Source organism: Schistocerca serialis, chromosome 8 (genome assembly GCF_023864345.2).
Source record: "Schistocerca serialis cubense isolate TAMUIC-IGC-003099 chromosome 8, iqSchSeri2.2, whole genome shotgun sequence".
In the NCBI taxonomy this organism is placed as follows: domain Eukaryota; kingdom Metazoa; phylum Arthropoda; class Insecta; order Orthoptera; family Acrididae; genus Schistocerca; species Schistocerca serialis.
This window is the reverse complement of record NC_064645.1, coordinates 562,536,945-562,562,368: the sequence shown is the minus strand read 5'-3', so window position 1 is coordinate 562,562,368 and position 25,424 is coordinate 562,536,945. Positions and strand designations below refer to the sequence as shown.

The following is a 25,424-nucleotide window of genomic DNA, read 5'->3' as shown; positions in this document are numbered from 1 at the left end:
CAATTGTTTTACCATTCAGAATAGCAACATTACAGGCCACTCAAAAACGAAATTAACCATGAATGTACGCTAAGGGAGAATGGATGGAGGACGGATGTCATGAGAGAGATATTGCACTGAAGCAGAGTAAGAAACATGCGACACAAAGACTAATAAACAACAACATTAGAAAGCATAAAACAAGCCACACAATGAAGAGAGATGGAAAAGGTAACTGAATAATGGAAGCAGAAAATAAGATGGGAGATGGAAAAACTATTTGGAGTCTTGAATAAAATAATTTTGAATTGTATGCTGGATCATTATAAAACACTAAAGCAACTAAACTGCCATTCCGACCAATTTGCTACTATCCTATTCAGGATGGTTAACTGCTGGATACTGGTGAATATCTTGCCGTACACACTGTTTATTTCAGTTATCAGATGGCTACCAACATCGCATACCTGGGATGTCATTGGATAATTTGAAGAGCGGCTGCTATACACTGAGGTGACAAAAATCATGGGACAGCAATATGCACATATACTGGTGGTGGTAGTATCATGTACACAAGGAAAAAAATACATTGGCACAGCTGTCATTTGTACTGAGGTGATTCATATGAAGAGATTTTTGATGTGATTATGGCTGCAAAACAGGAATTAACACACTTTGAGCACAGAATGGTAGTTGGAGCTAGACACCTGGGACATTGCATTTTGGAAATTGTTAGGGAATTCAACATTACAAGATCCTAAATGTCTAGAGTGTGCCGGGAATACAAGACTTTAGGTATTACCTCTCACCACAGACACGTAGTGGCCTTCACTTAACGACAGAGATCAACAGCATCTGCATAGAGTTGTCAGTGCTAACAGACAAGCAACACTGTGCACATTAACCCCATAAATCAATGTGGGACGTATGATGAACATATCCGTTATGACAGTGTGGTGAACTTTGACATTAATGGGCTATGGCAGTAGACGACTGACGTGAGTGACTTTGCTAACAGCACGACATTGCCTGCAGCACCTCTCCTGGGCTCATGAAAATATCAGCTGGGACCTAGATGATTGGCCTGGTCAGGTGAGTCCCGATTTCGGTTGGTAAGAGATGGTGATAGGGTTCAAGTGTGGGCAGACTCCAAGACGCCAGGGATCCAGGTTGTCAACAAGGCATTTTGCAAGCTTGTGGTGGCTATGTTTACATGGAATGGACTGGGTCCTCTGGTCCAACTGAACCAATCATTAACCATTTGTAGCCATTCATAGACTTATTCCAAAACAACAATGAAATTTTTATGAATGATAATGCACCATGTCACCAGACCATAATTGCTCATGATCGGTTTGAAGAACATTCTGAACAATTTGAGAGAATGATATGGCCAGCCAGATCACATAGCCTGAAACCCATTGAACATTTGTGGCACATTACTGAGACAACAGTTTGAGCACAAAATCATTCACCGGCAATGCTTTTGCAATTACAAATGGCTGTAGAGGCAGCATCGTTCAGTATTTTTGCACGGACTTCCAATAACTTGTTGAGTCTATGCCACAGTGATTTACTGCACTATGCTGGGCAAAAGAAGGTCTAACATGGTGACATCCATGACTTTTGGCATCTCATTGTAAATGGGGATGGTTGTTCAGTGGGCTACTGCCTGTGCTACTCTGGTCACTCATTGGAAGGCAACTCCAGTAGGTGATGGGTAGGAAATAGCTTATCAGCTGGCTACTGCCTATGCCGCTCTAGTAAGTAATGGGAGGCAACTCTCTTTGGTGATTCGTAGGCAATAGTAAATCAGCAACTCGTATCCAGGGGGTAATATTTTTCTGCACTGTAGCATTAAAGCCAAGTTCTCTCGTGGCCGCTGTTAAACAGGAGTCAACTGGTGCTGCTCTCCGCACTGTAAGCATCTACAAACTTTGGTATGAATACAGTGAAGCCTATTTGGTGAGGCCAGAAGACCTATTAGCACTCATGTGTCGGAGCATGGATGTTATGTACAACTCGGACAGAACAACACGGCAGCTACAGCTGATCATCATCAGGAAAGTGGCCGTTCTATCAATCTTCAAGAACTTCACGTGCTTGCTCGGCAGCCATGGAGGCAGCAGTGAAAAATAACAGACACTATTGAAATAATCAACAGCATGAACAGGGAGGATGGCTACAAGTTACCTACGGCCTGGCTGCCATCAATTCCGGTCTGGCAGACTGCACATTTTCACCAGCCAGTAGCACCATTTGACTAAGGTTTAACAGTATAAACAGCAGCCACAAGAGAACTGCCATGTGGCCTTAACACTTTGCTGCAGGAAACCACTACCCCTGGACACAAGCTGCCAATCTGCAATTGCCTACCAATCACCAATCAAAGTTGTCTAGAGTGGCACAGGAAATAGCCTGCCGATACACTATTTCCTACAATTCACTTACCAGAACTGCCTTCCAGGCACCAGAGTACCATAGCCAATAGCCTACTGCATGGCCAGTCCCTCTACAACCACCTCTCTTCAAATTTTCCAATGACGTCCCAGATATGTGACGTCAGCAACCATCAGATAAAGCAGAAAGTGTAGAGGCGACTACATTCATCAGTACCCAGCAGTTAACCACCCTCAAGAGGACTGCAGCAAGTCAGTCAAAATGTCAGCAATTTAATTGCTTCATTGTTTTATAATGACACATCATAATGAACAGAATTATTTTATTTAAAACGACACTGGTCATGGGCTATTTGAAGTTATTTCATAGGTAGAGCTTGCGCAAAATTACTTGGCCCATCCTCACAAATGCTTTCTCATTCTCATTACTAGGTGAGTCCATCCCTCTGTTCCAAAGGGGCAGCCACCTCAGTTACCTGTTGGCTACTGAGCTGTGAGCTTCATTTGTAACAAGTAAAACATTCTCTGGCTGTTTCAGCTATAGTGCACGAATAGAGGTGTGCACATGTGGTTGCACTGCAACTTCTCTGAAATGATTTTAAAGGAACTATTCAATGAAAAAATTGATTATCATGCATATCAGAGCCTCACTTGTCAGCTTCTTGATAAGCTGCCTTTCATTTCATTAACCATCATAGTTACTGTGATATTTCTATATTTAGTAAGGTACTGTATGAAATTCGAATAGTTTGAAATGAGAAACAGAGGTCAGTCACTAAGAGTTCGTGTTTGGTGCATGTTACATCACATACTGCTGTGTACAGAATGCAGCTAACATCCTGAATTTTTTTTAGAACTTGAGACCGAGATCTATATCCACTGCCACACTCGGGAAAATTGATTGCATGTAGTGCACTTACTTCCAATTGTGCGCGCAAATCAAAGTGAAATATTCACAACATTCCTCAAATCTCCTAAACAGTTTGAGATAGCGAAAGGAATTTTTGGCTAATGATATAACGCAGAGCGGAGAGTATTTTGCAACATACCTAACATGTGAAACATTGTTACCTACTGTGATACAGAGTGACTACAGGTTTTTTCAACGAAGAAATGCAACTCTTTAAGGGAATCATAGTCTGATTTTTGTACTGAACATGAGCTTTTTATAAGTTTACTTGACCACAATTGTAAACTTTTTCAGGGTACTGTCACAGTAGCAATAGTATTAACATGTTAGTGAGGTGAAATTGCGTAAACTCCATTTTTTTTTTTTTTTTTTTTTTTTTTGTTGTTGAAGGGGGGGGGGGGGGGGGGAGGAGGAAGAAATAAATAAAGAATGAAAGAAAGAAGAAGAAGAAAGATGTACAGGCCAAAGTAAATTTCTCCCTCAGTTGCACTTCAGATTAATGCTGTACCTACTGTGCTTTTAATAATATATGTTTGAGTTGTTGAATTATGAGAAGGAAAGCTGCTACTCACCATATAGCAGAGATGCTGAGTCGCGGATAGACACAACAAAACTCACAATTAAAGCTTTTGGCCATTAACACACACACACACACACACACACACACACACACACACAAACAAAAATGCAACTCACACACACGACTGCACTCTTAGGCAACCGAAGCTACACTGCCTGAGACTGCAGTCGTGTGTGTGTGTGTGTGTGTGTGTGTGTGTGTGTGTGTGTGTGTGTGTGTGTATTGTTGATGAAGGCCTGAAAGCTTTAATTGTGAGAGTTTTTTTGTCGTGCCTATCTGCGACTCAGCATCTCTGCTATATGGTGAGTAGCAACTTTCCTTCTCATAATATTGTTACATTCCATCCTGGATTTTTCACTGTCTGATGTGTTGAATTGTTTGTCATACTGGCTTAATCCATTAACATGACTGCAGACTTGCTAACTGTAGCTTAAAGGTTCTGCAAGAAACACGTTTGTGTGAAGGCTTAAGCTGTAGAACTAAGCCTCCCCTACCATGCTGTACCATCTGCAAGAGAGACCCCTTCACTACCATTGCCCCTCCTCTACCACATCATCCACATCATCTGTGCAGCTGGATGCCATTTAATACTGCATGCACTCTACCGAAAACTATGAAAAATGAGGACCTGTTGCTAGAAAATGACAGGGGCGATTCAAATCTGAATTTCCAGTTGCTTTGCACAGCCCCAGAAGGAACACAGCAGAACTCGTAGGCATCATAGCGAAGGTGGAGCAGGAAATATAAAAGGTCATTAATGACATTTTGTGATGGGAAAGTTTCACCAGAATTTGAAAATAGTGTGATTATTAACTTCTGAAAAAGTAAAAGCTTTATTAACTTCTGGAGAAAGTAAGAGCAAATAGATATGAAAATTACTACCCAACAGAGATATATGTAAATTTGTGTCAGCGGGGACTCAAACCCAAGTTTCCCACTTATCATGACCGGTTGGCTTAGCCACTTCAGCTATCTTTGCACACTTTCTGGACCAACCCAAACTTTTACATGTCAACTGAATTCATTAAATTGACCCCAGTACCCTAAAGAGAAGAAGGATATGAAATAAAACACTCTACGAGAGAGAAATAAAAGACTGAGGAATAAATCACAACAGTAACCAAACCAAAGACAATCTGTCTGAAAGTGCACATTTGTGAAAACACTGTAACATGCTCAGATTCTTCATGGCTGCTGTCCATAAGGCAACTGAGATATCGCAGCTCAAGCCAGTCTTACTTGCTGTCATTCTGACACCATTCAGTGTGTGAACAGAGTTGCTGTGACATTGCACTGCAAGTTTCCACTGGTCCCAAGCGCTCTTCGTCGTGTTCAGGTCATCAGTTATGGCAGGCCATTCCATTTTATTGACTCCTGGCTCCTTCAGGAGGGTGAAGGTTGGGCAGTATGCCTTGTGCATCATCATCTTGAAAACGTGAAACCACTGCTGAAATGTTGACCAAGTTTGGACAATAAGTCAGTGATTCCTGTTCTGGTACTGCATGACCCACAAACTATCCTCAATATAGATGAGAAGCATCCAAAGTGTACTTTATATCTGCACAAAACATGGCCGGCACACTTCCCTGCTGAACCTGTAGTACTGCATATGTGATATGCGCACTGGTCCCTGGCCACTTTCGCCTACTTCATGATGGTCGTCTGGTGTCAAATGAAACCAGCACTTCTTGCTGAAGAGAAACCAACAACACTGATCCACATCCAGGTTTCATTCCAGGTGTACCCTTGTCCACTTTCTTCATGCTCCAAAGTGCTGTGGGAGTTAGTCCTGTTGTTTGTAATGGACACCTATGGGCCAAACTATTCATGTGGTGAAATTAGTTTTTGAGCAACTTATGATCTGCTACGGATCATGCATATTATTTATTCTGTAAGGATTTTATCGTAACCTGGTCAAAAATGAAATTAACAACAATAAATTCCCACACGTCAGTAATTTCACTAAACAAGTGTCTTAATTTGGGAGTGTTTCATTTTTATTCTTTAAAAGTGAAGATTACATAAAAATATGGTTCAATAACATTGTTCTTATGGCAGTTTCCCTGTGTCCAGAGGAATATTCATTATATGTGGGAATTTTTTAGAAGCCAATTCAATAATATGGAGTTTTACAGTGTTTATCTTCATAGAAAAGGTTATTTTACTGCTACTGAATCTCCTTCAATCTTACAATAGGCACTTCATCTACAACCTTCTTACTCAGTAAGGGCTTTATCAATTGACAACACATGGCACAAGCGGTACTAAAATCTAATATAGAGGTTTTTGCAGAATTACTGATAAATGTCGCCAGGCTGACAAATCCATTTCAAGTACGGTATGACTGGGGTCAAGCAGTGCACACCAACACACTTATCCATGGTCTTAATGAAGTTAATTAGGTTAACTCCACAATACAGTGCCGAAAATGAAATTGTGATTCGTGTTGCACAACCAAGATATAATGCTTATAATTCTACAAAAGAGTATTGTGTATATTACAGTCCTAACATTTGACTCAATATTAAACTTTCCATATCTTTTTCACTCTTCCATGACTTATACAACTAATTGTGCACTTTACTACGGTGCCTGAATTCCCTAGTTCTGACTGGAAAAAGATCTGAAGAGTTCAGGTTGGTAGTACGTCCCTCGTCTCCGCCAAGTTTAGCTGTCACATTATTCGTATAATACACAAATAGCCCCAGGGCTGCGGTCCCAAAACAAGTCGTGAAAAAACTAAATGTAATGAACAAATAAATAAATAAAAAATAAATAAAATTTAGCTAACTCCGCCATTGCCGGTCCCAAGCCCAGGCCATCTTGCAAGTGATGAGGAAGGAGGAGAGGGAGGAGTAACGCCTCGTTAAAAAACCTGGGTCCATCTGGCTCTGGATGGTAGCATCCTGTAAGGACTCCTGCCTAGGGTTACTAGGTGAAACCTGGCCAACGGTCTTTAAGGTGGACGAGGAATATGCTTCCCAACGCTGGAGAGAGTGGAAGAGCCTAGTGGAATTAAAAATCAAATCAAAATCCAAAAGCGACTGTTCTCAAATTGGGCTGCCTTTGGTCAGTGTCTGTCTCCATATAAGGGGCAGTTGTGAATAATCCTCAGAGGCTAATAACCTCGGATGTAAGAAATTATGGCTCTAAAAGTCACCCTCAGAACTCTAACATTCGGATTCTGGGGAGTATGCAACGTCACACAAAAATGAATTGGAACGTCTTGGAACCGTAAACAAAATAAAATACAGGAAAGCAAACTACTTAGCAACTTTTAATGCAAATCCACTTCTGAAAGTGGGGAAACTTAAGACTCTAATGGACACATTAAACGAACATACAATCATCATTACGATTGTGCAAGAGACCAGGTTCTTGGATGAGGGCAGCTTTGAATCTGAAGGGTTCAGGATACTTACGGGAAGACGGGGACATGAGTTATGAAAAATGTTCCCCACCTTGGGACAGGTTTCATAATTGACAAGAAAGTATTAGGCTCCATTATAAGCTTTGAGTCTACCTCTGAAAGGCTATCCACACTCACAATTAAATCAATCAACAAAGTACATATTGTTGTAAATGTTCATGCCCCTATAAACATTGACAACAAAAAGAATAAGGAGAAGGTGGAGCTATTCTAGAACAAACTAGATGACACGATCCAAAAGATATCCAAAAAACATCATGTCATCCTTCTAGGGGATTTTAATGCCCAAGTGCGGAGAGAGAAAAGGTTCAGGCATATAGTGGGGAGATACCCAGCACGTAACAGGATGAACCACAATGGTATCAGGCTCATTGAATTGTGCCAGGCACACAGTTTGGTCCTGAAGTCAATTAGGTTTAAGAAATTGCCAAGAAAGCAGAAGACATGGGTTTCACCTAACCCTCTCCAGTTAGATTATGCCGTGATAAAGCGGAAATTTCATAAGGAAACTCAAAATGTTAGGGTTCTCACAAGAGCCGACATCGACTCTGACCACTACCAATCTAAAGTGAAACTGAAGATCAGCCCCAAGAGTAACTTTCATAGGAAAAACCTTGCACAACGGAGATATGATCCAGAGCCAACAAAAGAGGAGGAGCAGGAATGGGACAAGTTAAACAGCACCCTAGAAGATCAAGACTGGAAGCAGATGAAGAAGAGCCTTATAACCAAGGCAGAGCAGCTTGGTCCTGTTACCAGGATGAAGCAGCACAGGCGGTGGAACGATGAGTGTGATAAGACCACTAGATCTGAGGAAGAAGGCGTGAAACATGTGGCAAACCAGAAAGGACAAGCGTGCCTGGCACTTTGTGGGAGCTGGAAAAATGGTGTCCAAGGAGATCTAGAAAGCCAAGAAGGCGCAAGAAGACCAACTGCTCAGGAAGATAAATGATGACTTTGCTAAGAACAACATGAGAAACTATTATCTGATCTTCAGGGAGAAGCTAAACAGATATGACCCCCCCAACTCTCCAACTTCACGACCAAAAGGAGAACATGGCAAAAACAGTGTGGAGCAGAGGAAACACATTTTTTTAAACCACTAGTATGCGGAGACGACAGGGGGTACTGACCTTGAATGAATGTTTGCAGACTGCCCATACAACGCAGTTTCAGTCACTATGGAGCGTATAGCATCATGTGTTTGTTGCCGAGCAGTACTTCAGAAACAATGATTCCATAGTCACAGTGCAACGTCTTTTCCGACAAAATTTTAGAGTTGGACGTCGAGGTGCAGTGCCTGATCGAAATACTGTACTCCGATGAGTTGCAGCATTTAGAAGTACTGGATCTGTGATGAAAAGAAACCACCTGGTCTTCCCTGTTCAGTTCGTACTCCGGAAAATGTAGACTGAGTGAGAACGGCAGTTCTTGCTAGTCCAAAACGATCAGCTAGACGACAGGCTGTAGTGCTGGGTACATCATGTCGTTCACTCCACCGCATCTTACATGATGATCTTAAGTTTCACCCGTACAAGATAATGATCGTCCAGCAGCTTAGTGAAGGGGAATTTGTGTTGCGCAGAGAGTTTTGTTGCGTAATGGACGAAATTTTTACAGAAGATGCAGATGCTACAGTCTTCATGACTGATGAAGCGCATTTTCATGTAGATGGTTATGTCAAAGCTCAAAATTGTTGGTATCGGGCACCGGAGAACCCACATGAATTGCACCAAAGACCTCACCACAGCTTAAAAGTAACAGTGTGGTGATGCATTTCAACGATGGGGATTGTTGGACCCATTTTTTTGAAGAGGAAGGAACTGCAGTTACCGTGACATCAGCGTAATACGTTAAAATGTTACACAACTTTCTTCTTCCAGAACTTGAAAGGTGTCAAGTGAACATGAGAGAAATATGGTTTCAGCAGGATGGTGCCATAGCTCACATGGCAAGAGCATCCATGGAAGCAGTTCGACAAATGTTCCCAGGACATGTTATTTCGAGATATGGTGATGTTTACTGGACCCCTCGCTCATCTGATTTGTCAATATGTGGCTTCTTTTTGTGGGGATATTTAAAATCAAAAGTCTACGTGAACAAGCCTCGCACAATTGATGATCTGAAGAATTCCATTCGTCAGGAAATTGAAGCCATGCTGAATGAAATGTTGGAGAGAGCCATGCATAACTATTGGGAGAGGATCCAAATTTGCATCCAGCAAGAAGGATGTCATCTCAAAGTCATTATTTTTCGAACCTAATTAAAGATGTATATTTCAAAACTGCATTATAAAATCTATCACTTAATGCTTGTTTTTATTATTTTTATCAAACCGTGTCCCAGTCATTCAATGGTGAAAAACATGTGTTCCCTCTGCTCCACCCTGTATTAATAGGGGCAACAGTAAGATACTAGCAGAATACTCCAGGGAACTTCTAAACTGCGAGCAACCACACCAAAAGATGGCGTTCGATGGTGGACCGAAGTCATCCCCCAAACCAGAGTCTAAACCACCACCTGTAAGTGAGATCCAGGCAATACTAAATCATATGGAAAATTTCAAGGCATCAGGGATAAACCAGATAACAGCCGAATTATGGAAGTATGCAAGCAAAAATGCAACTGTCTTACTCCAGAAACTTTTTGAAGAGATATGGAAGGAGGACTCATTCCAGAGGACTGGAAATGGCCCTGATACACACTCTTCACAAAAAAGGTCCCAAATCTGAACCCAACAACTATAGAGGGATTTCCCTGGTGGATGCGACCTACAAGATATTGTCCAGAGCTTTACCAGAAAGAGCAGAATCTCAGTTGGATTGCCAAACTGGGGAGTATCAAGCAGGGTTTAGGAAAGGAAGGTCCTGCCCTGAACAGATCTTAAACCTCAGAAACATTTTAACACATCAGAAGCAGAGGGCAAAATTGTATATAGTGACTTTTGTAGACTTCCAAAAAGCCTACGATTCCATAGACAGAGTGTCGTCGTTCAATACCGTGGATGAGTTTAGCCTGGATGGGAAAACTGTAAACATCATCAAAGAGATGATCATGAATATGTCCTCTAAAGTCAGATTCATGGGTGAACTATTGGAACCTTCTGAGATCAGAACAGGGGTCCAACAAGGGGATTGTCTCTCACTCCTGCTGTTTAACTGTGCACTCGAAAAAGTTGTGAGGGAATGGAATGCAAGAACGAGAGGAAGATTAAGATTTGGAGCAAAAAACAAAGGAATCACAATTAAGTGTTTGGCATTTGCTGATGACATGGCACTGCTTGTGGAAATGTGGGAGGAAGCTAAAGAGTAGGCACAGAGGGCAGAACTTAAGTTTTGTTACGAAAACAAAAACGAAGATTATGATGAATATACTAGATACTCCTAAGAGAATTAAAGTAGGAGCTCAAAAAATAGAGGTGGTTAGGAGTTTCAAGTACCTAGGGGAACTGATTGAATGGAACAACATTGTAGTTGAGAGCAATGGAAGCAAGAAGGACCAAAATGGAACTAGCTTTCCAGAAAACCAAAAACACATACAATAACAAAGCTCTCTCTCGGAACACCAAAATAATGCATTATAACACAGTAATTAAGCTGGAAGCACTCTATGCAGCAGAGACACTAGTCATGGGGATGAAAGGGGAAATGGAGAAACTGGAAATCAAGATGAGAGAAATTTTGAGGAAGATCATGGGTCCCAAATTCCAAAGTAACAAATAAGTTTTCTATAGAAATGAAGCCCTCTATGGAAAGTTGGAGAGACACTCAGAAACCATGAGGAAAAGGAGGATAAATTTTTTATGGACACATAACCCAAATAAATCCAGACAGACTAACGAAACAAATCTTTGACATCTTTTTAAAAAAAAACACTAAGAGGTTGCAAGTTAAGATCAACACCAGGAAACTGATTCAGATATCAGTGGAGGAAAGAAAGAAGAATTAAGATAGAATGAAGAACTACTGGGAGGAAAAGAGAGCACAAGAATCTAAGAAGTGATTGATCTGACATACCCCAAAGATGGGTGATTCGAAGTGGGCGAGGGGGGGGGGGGGGGGCGGAGGAGCAGTCACTTCACTGATATGCAATTTGTAACAATAAGTATTATCACTCGAGGACCATTATTGAACACACGGTTTATATAAGTGAATCTCAGTTTCAATTTTGATTAGGTGAAACGTTTAAGTATTTGTTACTTATGTATGTCACTTGTGCTTTTTCGACATTCACTGTGGAACACAAGGCACAAGTATGCAGCCTGAACTGTGTAAGTGTGACTGGGTCTGTGCTGAAGGGAGCAGCAGAGGTTGGGGGGGGGGGGGGGGGGCGAGTGGTTGGGGCTCTCCCTCCCCCTCTCACTCTATTTCATGAAGCAATACTTTAAATATCTTCAAACCCTGCTATATCTCCCCCTTCCCCACCCATTCCAGATTGCTGTGTTCGTTCAACGTGAGAGCTGCATTCTGGCCGCACTGGTGGGAGACAGTAGTTATCTTTGCATGAGGTGTGCCTGCTTGTGTGAATGTCTGTGTGTGTTTTCTTTTCTGACAAAGTCTTTGGCTGAAACCTCAATGTGTAACAGTCTTTTCATTGTGCCTGTCTTCACTGCCTTTTTTCTTGAACTCAACTTCAATTTGATCTATGTTCAACAATCAGTTGAACAATATCTGGATGCACTGTTCTCTTCTTCTTCTTCTTCTTCTTCTTCTTCCATAAAAATGTCCAAGAGTTCCAATTGATGTAGTGTTTTCCTTGACAACATTCTACAATGTTTTCCATACTTCTCTTTGAGTGCTGAAATTGAAAGCTTTGAACTTCAAAGATAAAAATTGGCTATACCTTTTGCCCTGTTAGTCTAACTAGATTCATTACATAATTGAAGATATGATGTTTTAGGGAACTGTGACCACCTGTAATTACACTGGAGAAAGACACCATCTGGGTCACTTTGTGTGTCTTCTTAAGATAATCGATTTCTTTATGTGATACAGGTCATTCCCAGATCCATTCATCAAACTGCTACAAAGTGCAACTTGTCAGCAGGACAAAGATAAAAAAATGACAGATTCTTCGCCAAGACAAACTTCCATCTGCAGCATTTACATGTACGGATGACCTGTATCAATGAAAGTAACAAGTTAGTCTAAGAAAATCTACCTTGGTCCTAATGGTGCCTTCCTCATTTTAGAATCATTGCCTTTAACTTTTCATAATTTATACAATTTTACAATGTTAATAGAGTAATAGGATATACCCTCAATGTGCTGTCCCCAGCTGCAGTTGCTCGGAGAACTTCATCTGACGCATAGAATGGATCATGGTCTGCCATAGCTCGGGCTGCCATCAATCTTTTGCGATGTGTTCTCCTCATCAAGAAGAGAACTATTGTCCCAATAGCACCCAAAGCAAGGACAGGTCCCAGAATAGCAAGGGCCAGCTTCACTATGTAACCTACGTTGCTAACATCATGTGGAACTTTTTCTGTAAAGCAATAATTACAGTTGATGGATCATAGATACATCATACATATTACAAAAGGTGCATAAAATTGAGCAGCAAGATAACTGGAAACAAAGAAATAAGAAATTAACCATGTAATCACTTAGTTTATAGAAATAAAAATTGAAAACAAAAGTAGAACTGCAAAAAGATTTGGTTCCTACTGAATATGGAGTCTCCTTTGAAAAAGCAATATTAACTTGCTGCAGACTTTTTGTTTTGTGCCTGAAATATAAAAGAATCTTTTGCCAAAAGGAAAAGAAACTGCCATATTACAGACTCAAAATGTTCATTTTTTTCAATGATACTTGGGCAAAAGAAACCTAATATTTAAGAATACGTAAGCACAGACTTAACTTTACAACATCAAAAAATTTTTTAATAATAATGAGAAGATAAGGGCTAAAACTCACTGGAGTTGGTAAACTAAAGAGCAGCAATGTACCAACTTTCCTGTAAAATATTACAGAACATTTGCATTATTGGGAAACACTCTCACTGAATCACTCTGAATAGCAGTGTTGAACATGTTTTCACAAGGCGTAACATCAGAACCAATTTCAAATATTTATGTAATTCTGATTCAAAAGTGATGTGTGATAAACATAACTATGATGATGTAATAATATATTTATATAAAGCAGTCATATAAGGTTACAAAATTTATGAAGAAAAAAATATAACACATTATGAAGGACAATCCAAGTCTGAATAAAGGATAAGGATTTATGTACAGAGAATCCATTAAAAAGTAGTTAGCTGGAGGATATCTGGAGGCAATTGTCAATCTCAACACTCGAGCTGTAATTTCATCATCACACCAAATAATTACCTCTTGCATGTATTTTCAGCTTCTAACTGTGGCACAATGGAACAAACACCATCACAGCAACAACCTCACACCCTAAATACATGCAGTCATTGGGCTCTGAGAAACATGGATGATCATGCTGAGAAGGATCAAAGCATATCAAACTCCCTTTTTAGGCATAACTGATGTCAGCACACTACTGAAAATTGTATGAGTTAAATAGCTTACACATACTTGGCAAATTCCAAATTCAAATCATAGTTCTACAGGACACACGTTTCCCATTTTGATTCAGAAAACTACAGAACATATATGGGAAAACGAGCCATAAGGATCAATGGAATGCCAACCATACCTGGTTCAGCCTCCGAAGTAAGTAAAATGATTGTAAATTCAGTACTCAACTTTAATTCTGCATCTGGAATAATTTTTGTACTTGCAGTGAAATGAAGCAGCAAAGTGAATGCCTTGATCAACATAAATAATAAGATAACCTGAACAGAAAGCTGTTTCTGAGAACTCAAGAGACCATCATCATCAATATCCCAACAAACAGCATCAAAATCTTATCGAATGATCATAATGTGTAGGTGGGCAGGACTAAAAAACACATATCAATTGTAGGCATCCAACTAGCACACCAGGACAAATAAAAATGGAGGGCATCTTGTAGACTTATAGCAAGTTTGGCAGTTCCACTTGCTACCATTCTACTACTAAAATAAATATATAAAAAATTTTGTTTTCATATACACACCTAATGCTTACACCATGTATATACAAAGTTGCCAAATTCCTATTCATGCAGCACTTAACTAAATTTCATTATTCAAAGCACAGTTTACCAATTTCTGATGACAACAATCTATTCAGTTCACATGAAAACAATGCCTGTAAACCACGTGCACATCAAAATTCAAATACACTAGAAATTCTTTGATTTAAGATTTACACAGTTTATTTGAAAATCCTTGTTCACATCTTTTGAGCAAATATTTAACTTTTTTTGAAAATGCAATATTTTAAAAGTTATTTGTACTCAGAATTTTCATGTTGTACAATGTTCCAATCTTAAGATATAATTATGTATAAAATCCTGCGTTTTAATTTTGTTACCACAATTTTCCAGTTTCCACAGATGTGTACTTTTCCTAAAATAACATTAGTTTATTAATTATCCCAATTACAAGATTCAACTTTCTATAACATTCTTGGTGAATTTTCAGAATCCCCACACATGTTAAAACTTCCCCCTCGTAAAATACTATTTATTTTCCGTTTTATAATTACACAGCTTTTGGTGACACAAGTTTACTTAACTGTATTGTACCTCTCGCATTTTATATGTTTTGTGTTAATGTTTAAAATCTAAACCTTTCTCCACGCTTTATTTCACACATTCTGATGGCTATGAAAAGAATTTCTCACCAACAATGTGGGGTGATTTGTATCTTGCAATTAAGTAGGATACCTCTAATGATGAGCTTTGGACACTTCTAGGGTCTGATATATGTTTTTAGAGCAATCAAACATTTTCTTGTAGTTGTTGCTCATTAAGCTTACAAAGTTTCATAAGTTTACTTACACAGTATGGATTATGCCTGCAGGTCTGTCTTTTAGTTATAAGTTTCAAGCTAAGTTGGCTAAAATATCGAAACAAAAACCCTATTGTGATCATTCCTCATTATTCAAACAAATGCTAGTACATCTTAACATTACAAAATCAATTTGATATTTACATACTTTGGTTTTGAGTGTAGTGCTAATAGGAACAGAAGAAGACGTGAAAGAAGAAAGTATTTTGATTAAATTATAATATTTTTAATTGCAGTTGTTTCAAAGAAAATGCCTTTTTTGCATTTTGCATTTTCTTGGAAACAACTGCAATTTATATACAGCTGCTGCGAAAATGGCCACTACAAGAAATGTGTTCTAATCTTTTTTCCCAATTTCCTGCTTTCGAAGGAGAAGAGGCACTCTGTGAATCACTTCTACGGGATCTCTTGTTACCACTGTGAATTAGCCACTTACCCATGAGAATGGTAGAATTTTTATCACTTTATTTTTAATCCGGTTCACTACTTACACTGAACACACACTAGAATTCAACTAGCTAGCTCACCGTATTTTAACTGACTCCAGACGCCTCCTGAGTGAGATCGAGTGGACAGTCACAATGGCTGTGATGAACAATCTACTCTTGTAGTCAAAGATATTATGAAAAGGACAGATTGCTGCTGATCATACAGATGACATGCTGAGTTGGAGACAGACACAATGAAAAGACTATTACATGTTGACTTTTCAGCCAAGACCTGCTTCAGAAAAAAAAAGAAAAGAAAGAAAAGAAAACACACACACACACACACACACACACACACACACACACACACAAAAGCAAGCACACCGCATACACATATCTCCAGACACAGTCAGTGTGTTCGTGTGTGTGTGTGTGTGTGTGTGTGTGTGTGTGTGTGTGAGGTGTGCTTGCTTGCGGAATGTTTGTGTATGTTCTCTCTCCTGAAGAAGGTTTTGTCCAAAAGCTCAATGTATAACAGTCTCTTTATTGTGTCTGTCTGCAGCCCAACGTGCCATCTTTATGGTGAGTAGCAATCTTTCCTTTTCCTAATATTGTTGTTATTCTAACCTCGACTTCACACTGTTTTATTCTTCTAGTCAGTATTGCAAGGTACAGGCAGTCACACTGTCGGGCAGCTTATAGTCTTCAGTCAAAAATGGAAAATCCAGGATAGAATAATGACAATATTATGAAAAGGATAGTTTTTATTCACCATATACAAAAGATGCTGGGTCGCAGATAGGCCTTCGAGTACAGCAGCTATAAAGTAACATGCCAGGCGGTCATGGTCTTGCAGCAATCTTGCAAAGTTCTAGGTCAGTTCTTACAAGCTTAGAAACCACTTGCAGCATGTGCAGCTTACTGATCTGTGTTGTGAAGTTTATAATACATTACCAGCAGGCTGGTTTATGTGACATGTTTACTAACAGTATATATGAATTGACTGAAAAAGTAAAATCGATTGTGTTGCAATGCGTCACTATTAACCATTTGATAGCTTAGTAACCCCTGAAAGATTAGATTTATGAAATTCCATGAGAATGAGGCAGCATCAAATGGGTCAGTAACATTGCAAAGTCTTATTTGAAACTCATATCCACAAACTTTGCAAGATCATGGGGGGAGGAGGGGGGGGGGGGGGGGGGGGAGAGAGGAAATCAAGGCATTTGCAAGGGGAATTTCAAACCGACACTGTTGCAGTTTCCAGGAGGAAAATACACCTGAAAGGCACAAAAAGGAGTTTTTGACTCAGGTCATTACTTAATACAAATCAAAGTGAGGTTTCAGCACAACAGATGTAGACCTAAAAGCAAGCTGTTTCCAAGGCCAGACACCAAGTGTCTCGAACACGACACTGACACTCCTCTACAGGATGTACATGAACGATATCTGAGAGAATGACATGGCCTATCTCACACACTACAGACAGCTCTGAAATTAGGACAGCCTCCAACAGAACATAAATATAGATGTTGGAACACAAATAGTGACAGAGTACATAGGAAGAAATCAAATTAGAGAACTGATGAGACATTCATAGAAAAACTGAAAGCTCATAGTCTTTTTGAAATGCACAGAATACGCCCTCCAAATTAATATGCAAACAAAACAAGCTTATGGTAAAAACAGCCTGTCACAAACAGAATAGGACTGACTCAAAAACACTGACATTTTTACTAGACCTACAAGGAGAACCTATATCATTACTAGTCGCCGCTGCTGCCACCACCACCACCACCACCACCACCACCACCATTACATTCCTGTCTAGCAAATGAAACACTGGAGAAGAAACTAATATTAAAGAGAACTGTAGATACAGATTGACTACTTATAAAGCCTAAGCAACTGTCATCAACCAAAGGAAAGATAGTCCTTCATAAAACCAGTGCCAAATACAAATAACAAATGTCCTGAACTGAATAAGTATTTTACACAAGCACTACTGCACTGCAATGAAATGTAATGTAATACTGTCCTGATACACAACCACCTGGCAAACAGCAGCAAAAATCAGTATTAATATTTACATCTGCTAGTTGTACTAATTGTGTGAGAGTTTTTCATAAATTGTGTCAAGTGGTGGTCTCGTTGTGGGTTTGATTTTATGTTGCTCACTCTGTGAATGTCAGCAACTTCACTTCCAACTTATTGACACAACACTTTGTGAATGACCAGTGAGAATCTTGAAATTTCTTAGTTGACAATTTGTGTAGCAAACACATCACTAGATCCACCAGACAAAACAAAATATGTGCACAGTGTAATGGTTTTGAATCAAGTTCTTGGTTTCAGATTACTCCTGCCATATATTTTATTCTGATGAAAATGGTGAAATTATGAAAGTGGTGAACATGTGTTGTGTAACTGGAGGAAATGGCAGGTGAATATTCAGGGTTGCCACAAGCTTCCAAAATTGAAATTCCCTTTTTTTTTCACTGATTTCCAGACACAGTTTTAGCAATTTTTCATGACAAATTTAGAGATGTCAAGAGTAAGGAAAATGGCAAGTCAACAAAAAAATGTAACGACTTCTGCACTTCTGAACGTGTTTTCAATTAGTTGGTTGGTCGATCTGGGGGAGGGGACCAAATAATGAAGTCGTTGGCCCCATCGGATTAGGGAAGGAGGGGGAAGGAAGACAGCCATGCCCTTTCATAGGAACCATCCCAGCATTTGTGTGACGTGATTCAGGGAAATCACGAGAAACCTAAATCATGATGGCTGGATGTGGATTTGAACTGTTGTCCTCCTGAATGAGAGTCCAGTGTGCTAACCACTGTGCCACCTAGATTGGTTGTTTTTAATTCTAATTTTGAATGAGCACCACTTTATTGTCTCCTTTAGAAGATTTATGATCTGGAGGATAAGTAAACAGGTAAGTTGCGTGAGTAAAAGCGACTTTAGTTAAAGGTTTTCTGCTTTTATTAAAGATTTAACTTGAACTCTGAATTAACAACAAGTTTTTGCTCCTTGTCCAGCACAGGATTTATGAACTTTCCAGGAAAGATAATGCATCAGACTGAACAGAAAACATAAAAGGAATATGTTGCATAACATAACATTAAGGTTTCAAAAATAAGAAAGACAGTACTGGAGTATTTACAGTGACATTTTCCCTGCCAAACAATACTAAGTGTTTTGCCAAAAATAAAAAGTAAAAACAAACAATTAAAATCAATCAATGAAACCAGTCAAAATTTCTTTGTGGGAGAAGCAATCTCTTCATCAATTCCACTCAGTTCAGTGGCCCTCTCTGCAAGTATCTGTGACATTCTGCCCTTCAGTTCATTAACATGCTGGACAATGGATCCCTTCCGTCTACCCTTCTGCTTTAAAGCTTCGCCATACTGATCTTGAGTACTGCAATAGTCCAGAACCATTCTCTTGTCAACAAAAATCTTGAAGAAACCGTCAGCTGATTTCAGGTCATCATATAATTGACATACTTGACTCTGTTTCTTAGTTGACTATCATACACTCTTTACTAATGAAAGAACCTTGCTCTACAATGGCTTGACCATCAATCATAATGAGAACCTTTTGAAGAAAGCCATGCAAATGCTGGTAGTTCTCCAAAAGTGATTAATTCTAGTCTAACTTCTCTTGTAGCTTGCACGGAGATCCAAATATTCTTGTTTACCAAGAAATTGTGTGAATTCCTTCTTAACTTAATCACAGTTGTTAGTGCTCATCCAATTCAGTATCAATTTGTGCAAGGTGTTTGAGATTCTACTGTTCCTAGTTCCTGACTACTACTTATCACAGCTGGATCACAAAAGCTTATGTATCTACAAATGTTATACTTCAACAGTGGCTTTAGGAGGAGGACTGAGCAAATTATGATCACAAACTCCCTGCACTCGGCTCTGAAAATTTAAATATCCTTGGCAGACACTTTCAAATTTCTCAGCTCAAACCATACAGCATGACCTAAGTTAATTTATTTGGCAGGAATAACACTAGCTTCATCATCAACTTGTACATCACATACCAATTTCATGGCAGATAATATATCAGTTAGTCTTTAAGGGCTGCAGTCTTGAAAATCTGACAAACTGTGTGGAGACTAAAGACCCCACATCATTAAAAGTTGATGCATTGTCCACATGAATAATCTTCAGCTCAAGACGTAAGTCCCTCACGAAAGCCCAGTTGTTATTTGGGCCATCCATTGATACTTTAAGCATGTTGGTAACAGTCAGGCCTGAAGTTTCTTTCTTAAAACTGTCCAACATATCAGTGGCAGTGGTATGGCCTAAAAATGTAGATGGAAAGTAGTGCATTGCAACCTGTTTGTTTACTTTGTGGCAATATCTGAGTGCAGTACCCATTTTCCGCAACAGACACCTTGTTAAGACTCTCATCAAATAAGAGTACAACATCTCCTTCAAGAGCTGTGAGCCCATTTTTCCTAAAGTGCAGAGATAATCCATAAACGATACCGTTTGTCTTGGTCTACCCAAACTACACGTTACTTCCAATCTCGAGAAAATACCAATCTTGAGAAAATAATGATAATATTTCGTTTGTAGGGTGCTCAATTGCATGGTTGTCAGTGCTCATACAAGTTCCCATCTTCCCACTGTCCAGTCTTGCTACTTTTCCCAAACGATGAGGACAACAAAAACGCCCAGTCCCCGGGTGGAGAAGATCTCAAACCCAGCCGGGAATCGAGCCTGGCACCCCATGATCCAGAGGCAGCAATGCTAGCTGATAGACCACAAGCTGCAGACAATCCTGAGAAAATGGATTGTATATAATGTGTTCGCTTCTGCTCGCACAGGTGTGAGAAAGAAATATTCACAATCTCCCTTGTGCCTCAAACAGTTCGAAATATCAAAACAAGATTTTGATGAATGATGGCATTTAAAGTGGAGAGTATTTTGCTACATGATAAACATGCGAAATTTTCTTATTACTGTGATATATGAGTAGCTGTAGACTTCTGCAATGGAATAATGTAATGTTTTAAGAGTCCGAGAGATAGCTGGTGAAATGAGAATTAGTGTGGCTTTGCAACAAGGTATATTTATTTTTATACCAAGAATGTAGTTTTTCATAAACATTTGATCTGAACTGTCCTCATTTAACAAACCAGTGTTCAAGGATTCTGTGGCAATCACAACTGCATTAGTATGTTTGTGAGTTTTTTTTTTTTGCCAAAAGAAGAAAATTTTAACATGGCAACAAGGGAAATATACAAGTTACTCAAAACTCACCACTGATAAATGAGTGGTTTTCAGGTGACAGCAAGTTTCCGTTGCTACAAGTCTAACGAAGAGACTGGACCAACAACCACATCGAAAAACTTATTGTTGTGTACATAGTTCTGTGTAGTCAGCGTGTACACAACTTTCTCACTAGAGCGCGCCCCGCTAAGCACAACAGCGCAGGCGCAGCGCTCGTCCATCTCCGCACTACGAAATGGCACTGTCTTAGAGACGGACCAAATTCTGCTTCCGCCGATCCGCGTATTAATATGTAACGCAGCCAATGAGATTGCTGCTAACGTAGAACCTTTTCTCCTCGTGGATCACATTCGCGCAGTGATACCTGAACGCGTGAGGTATTATAACGAGTGTACAGACCTCTGATTAGTCAGTCTGCATTAGTCTGTACCAGTCTATAGTCAAGTTTCAGTCTGTGCCTAATAAGATTATCATATTCCTGTACATAGTCATGAAGATAAATGAATAGACACTTTGTCAAGTATCAGAGATATGTGAGAATAAGATTAACGTACTAAGACCAAAGGAACTTCAGATTGTCAATTGTAAACAGCATCCAGAATCAAGTTACATAATATCTATGCCTTTTTATTATTTTAATAAATGTGTGTGAAAATTAATCAAGTTCTGTTTAAAGTTGGTCACCGTCAATCTGCTACTCTAAGCGTGCAAGTGGCATTTCTATCGTCTCACCTAATGGACGCCACGATAAGACCACGAGACATATTGCTCACACTCGCCTACTTCGTTAGAGCGACAAGTCAAATAATCTGATGGTGTGTGTACCGAAGGTCTTACAGTACGCACACCACACTTATACAACTGTATCGTGAAATACCTAGTTTGTCAAAAGTGACATATGAAGAGTACGCAAACAAGAATGTAAACAACAGTGTACAAAGGGATAATTGATACAATTCCAGACAGTATTCCAACTGTGGACCACACTGTACTAAAAACTGAGCTAAGAAATTTGAAATAAAGTTTCACAAAAAAATTCTCTAGTTGTTTGACCACATTGCCCATAGATGCTTTATAATAATCGAAAGTATTTTAAATCCATATTGTAACTGCAGTAAAAGAAACAACAGTGATAAATGAGGAAATACCTAAAAAATGTGAAAGCAGACAGCATTTCTGATGTGAGCAAAAATCAGATATAATACATCGTAAGTAACATCAACAGCTTTTGTAATAAACTGTTTTTAGATCCAGAAAGCAAGCCAGATTGTAAATATGTGTCACTTCAGACCACTGATGATATTTTAAAAAAGCACTTGGTGACAAAAATATACATATTCTTTTAGTTGCAAAGATGGATTTAAAATATCTTGAACAATTTCAGAAATGAGTTAAAAAGATTTAGCCCTTTTGAAGAAGTACAAAAGGAGGGCAAGTTTTGTATAACCAACACTACAGTGAGGGTCAATGAAACGTTTGCTTGTACTGTGTTCATTACTGTAGACTATTACCTACTGTGTTATGCCCCTTTTTTTTTTGAAGTATTGTTTGATTTTTTCCCCCGATAAATACACAAGTACATAGTCTACAAACCATCAGCAACGGCCACAGTTTTCTTCCTAGTATCATACCTACTTTTTCTCAAATATATTAACTACTGTCAAAGTACAAAAATGTATTACAATAAATTAAATGCTTATGACACAACACTGTACAACATTATTGCAGTGAGCCTCAGTCACAACTCCTGAAATCCGTCGCCTGTGGCCTCTGGCTTGTTGAGCATGCTCCACAGTCCTGTGTTCAAAGATAAATCATGAAAATCTGCCTATTTACACCACACATGAATGGACCTGGCCAGTATAGGTTGCAGAGACTAGATCAGACAGAACCTGCACGTTAGTGGAAAATAATGGGCCCCAGATAGGCTGGCCCAGTCCACCAGAGATACCTGTAGAACCGGAATGCAGTTCTGGTCTGTCACAGAAATCCACTTGTGTGGCTTACTATTCATGCCCATAGTCATGAGCTATTGATGAACGAGACTGTGGTGATGGATCTGTGCAATGAATAACATGTGCAAATAGTCTGAGGATCCAAAAACACCATTCCTCGTGCTTCCCTGCCATTCCTGTCGCCAGCTGCTCAGCTAGTGGTGAGCGGTCGCTGAGAGGAGCAGTGGGGAGGGGACAAGCGGTAGGAAAGGACGGAGTAAGGAGAGAGCACACAACACCCAGCAGCTACTCGGCTGTGCCCAGCCAGCGATGTTGTGTGGCATCTCCGTAAAACAAATTGTTTCATCTGCTTCACCAAAAACGACATTTTTCAATTTTCTTTCAAATTTCGATGACATATTTAAAATTCCCTGATTTCCAAAACTTGTAGCACTATTCTCACATGTCTGTGTTCAGGTTTTAACTTTCCAGAATGAATTTTTGAACGTTAGGGAGAATAAAGTTGTGTATGACTACTGCATGAGACATTGGGTAGGTGTTGCAGAGTCCTACTTCTCTTCTGGGGTAGGAAACTGTTGTCTACTATTTCCTCTGTTGTTGTAAGCCATGTGGAGCAGTTGATCATGGTAGCTGTCACAACAACACACCTGCATCATATTGTTCAAACCCTGTATAACAGACATGAAACATTTCCACATTCACTGGACTACAACACAGTTTGGCCTCTTTAATTTGGAATACCTTTGTTGAATTTAGCTGCCAGCATCTCAACTGCTGTCAAAATCTTAGCTCACACGGCCGAGTGTCCACTGTGGATGCTTGCTGGTAGAGACTGTTTGCTTCGGTAAACGGATGGAGGTAAGGGAGTGTTTGATAGTGTCAAATGACACCCAGCTTCCCAATAAGCATTCTCAGTTAATGCACAATAACGGAGACAATGTACCAATATGGCACCCCCCTTTTTTTTATGAAGAGAGCCACATATGACAAAGCTGATTAGTTCATTACATCATGGATATCCCAGTTCAAAATTCTGTAAGAGTGACTTAGCAAAGCAGAAATTTCATAGTGATCAAATTGCACACTGTGTGATGCACTCTACTGCTTACAGACCTCTGGTAAGCCCTGGGCACCTGTGGTTAAGCCATCTGTCTGCAATATCCTTTCTTCAATGATTGCTAGTTCCAATAGGTATGCAGGAGACCATCTGTGAAACTTGGAAAGTAGGAGAGAGGTGTTAGGTGGAAAAAAAAGCTGTGAAGGCAGGTTGCTGGTTGTGCCTGGGTAGCGCAATCGGTAAGAGCATTTCCCGCGAAAGGTAATGTTCCACGTTTGTGCCCCGATCCAGACCACAGGTTTAATCCACCAGGAGTCTTCACGATATTGTATAGATATTGCAGGACAGATCACCCAACTGCTGTTTCTCATCAGAAGTACAGAACTTATTTCTCATTAATCTTTGATACGAACTACTTCAGCTTCTTATTATTCTGCGTATGTCTAGTTTTTCTCATCTAACCCAATTGGCCTTTTTTCATGCATTCTGATACTTTGCAACTAATGCTCTGATCAACTATCCCTCTCCTACTGTGTTGTAGATGTCTATTTCTTTCCCACAATTTTTTATCTTCTTTCATATTTAGCATTCTTTTCCTTACTAGCCCTTTCCATCTTGTATATTCATCACAGTGATTATCATATCCTCTACGAACATTTTCCTCCTGGACCAATTAACACTGTCCACTTGCACACATTTTACCAATTGCCTGCAGTTTTAACACACCTTCTCAAATAGCCATCATGTTCGGAAATGTAAAACTTATTTTCTGCAATTCATTGTCAATTGTTATACTGGAAAGTTGGACTACTGTAAGTTTAACGTATAAAGGGCATTCAAAAAGAAACAAGCTGGAGGCATAATTACAGAAACCAATACCTGTATGTTATAAGTAGATAAATAAATGTGAAAAAAATCACTGAATAGTAATGTGGAATGAAAATTCCAACTATAAGGGGTGTTCAACAAGAAACAAGCCAGAGGCATAATTACATAAACCAGTACCTATATGTTAGAAGTATTGACCCTGGCTGTTGAGACACTTGTCCCACTGTGACACAAGGCAGTAAATGTCTGTCTCATGAAATTCCCGGGGCTGCGATGTTAACAAGTTCTGCACGTACAGTTGGACGTCGTCATCCACTCGAGTGCAGGAAAAGTTATGCTGACATTCTTCTTTAACCAATATGGCCCCCTACTGATTTACTACCTGCAGGACAGGACAGCAGCGAATGCCCAGCATTATTCGCAAACCTTGACCACTCTTCGCCCAGCGATCAAATCAAAACAACCAGGCAATCTCATCCATGGGGTCATTCTGCTCCATGACAATGCAAAGCCTCATAGGGCCAACATAGTCAATGCCCTCCTGCAAAAATTAAAATGGGAGGTTCTCCGCCACTCTCCATATAGTCTGGACCTCTCCCCCTGTGATTTCGCCATTTTTGGTCCCCTAACAAGGCTCTGAGGTGCAAAGAATTCACCTCATACAACGACGTCCAGTTGTATGTGCGAAACTCGTTAAC

At 39.7% G+C, this 25,424-nt stretch overlaps 1 protein-coding gene across 1 annotated transcript in view; it reads right to left on the bottom strand.

The window, feature by feature from the left end:
- The window catches only part of LOC126416134 (activin receptor type-1), an 87,616-nt gene that overhangs the window by 45,899 nt on the left and 16,293 nt on the right, over positions 1-25,424 (bottom strand). The window contains exon 4 of the mRNA XM_050083673.1: positions 12,556-12,782. Within this exon, the coding sequence (XP_049939630.1) occupies positions 12,556-12,782 (227 nt within the window). The remainder of the gene's footprint in view (positions 1-12,555; positions 12,783-25,424) is intronic.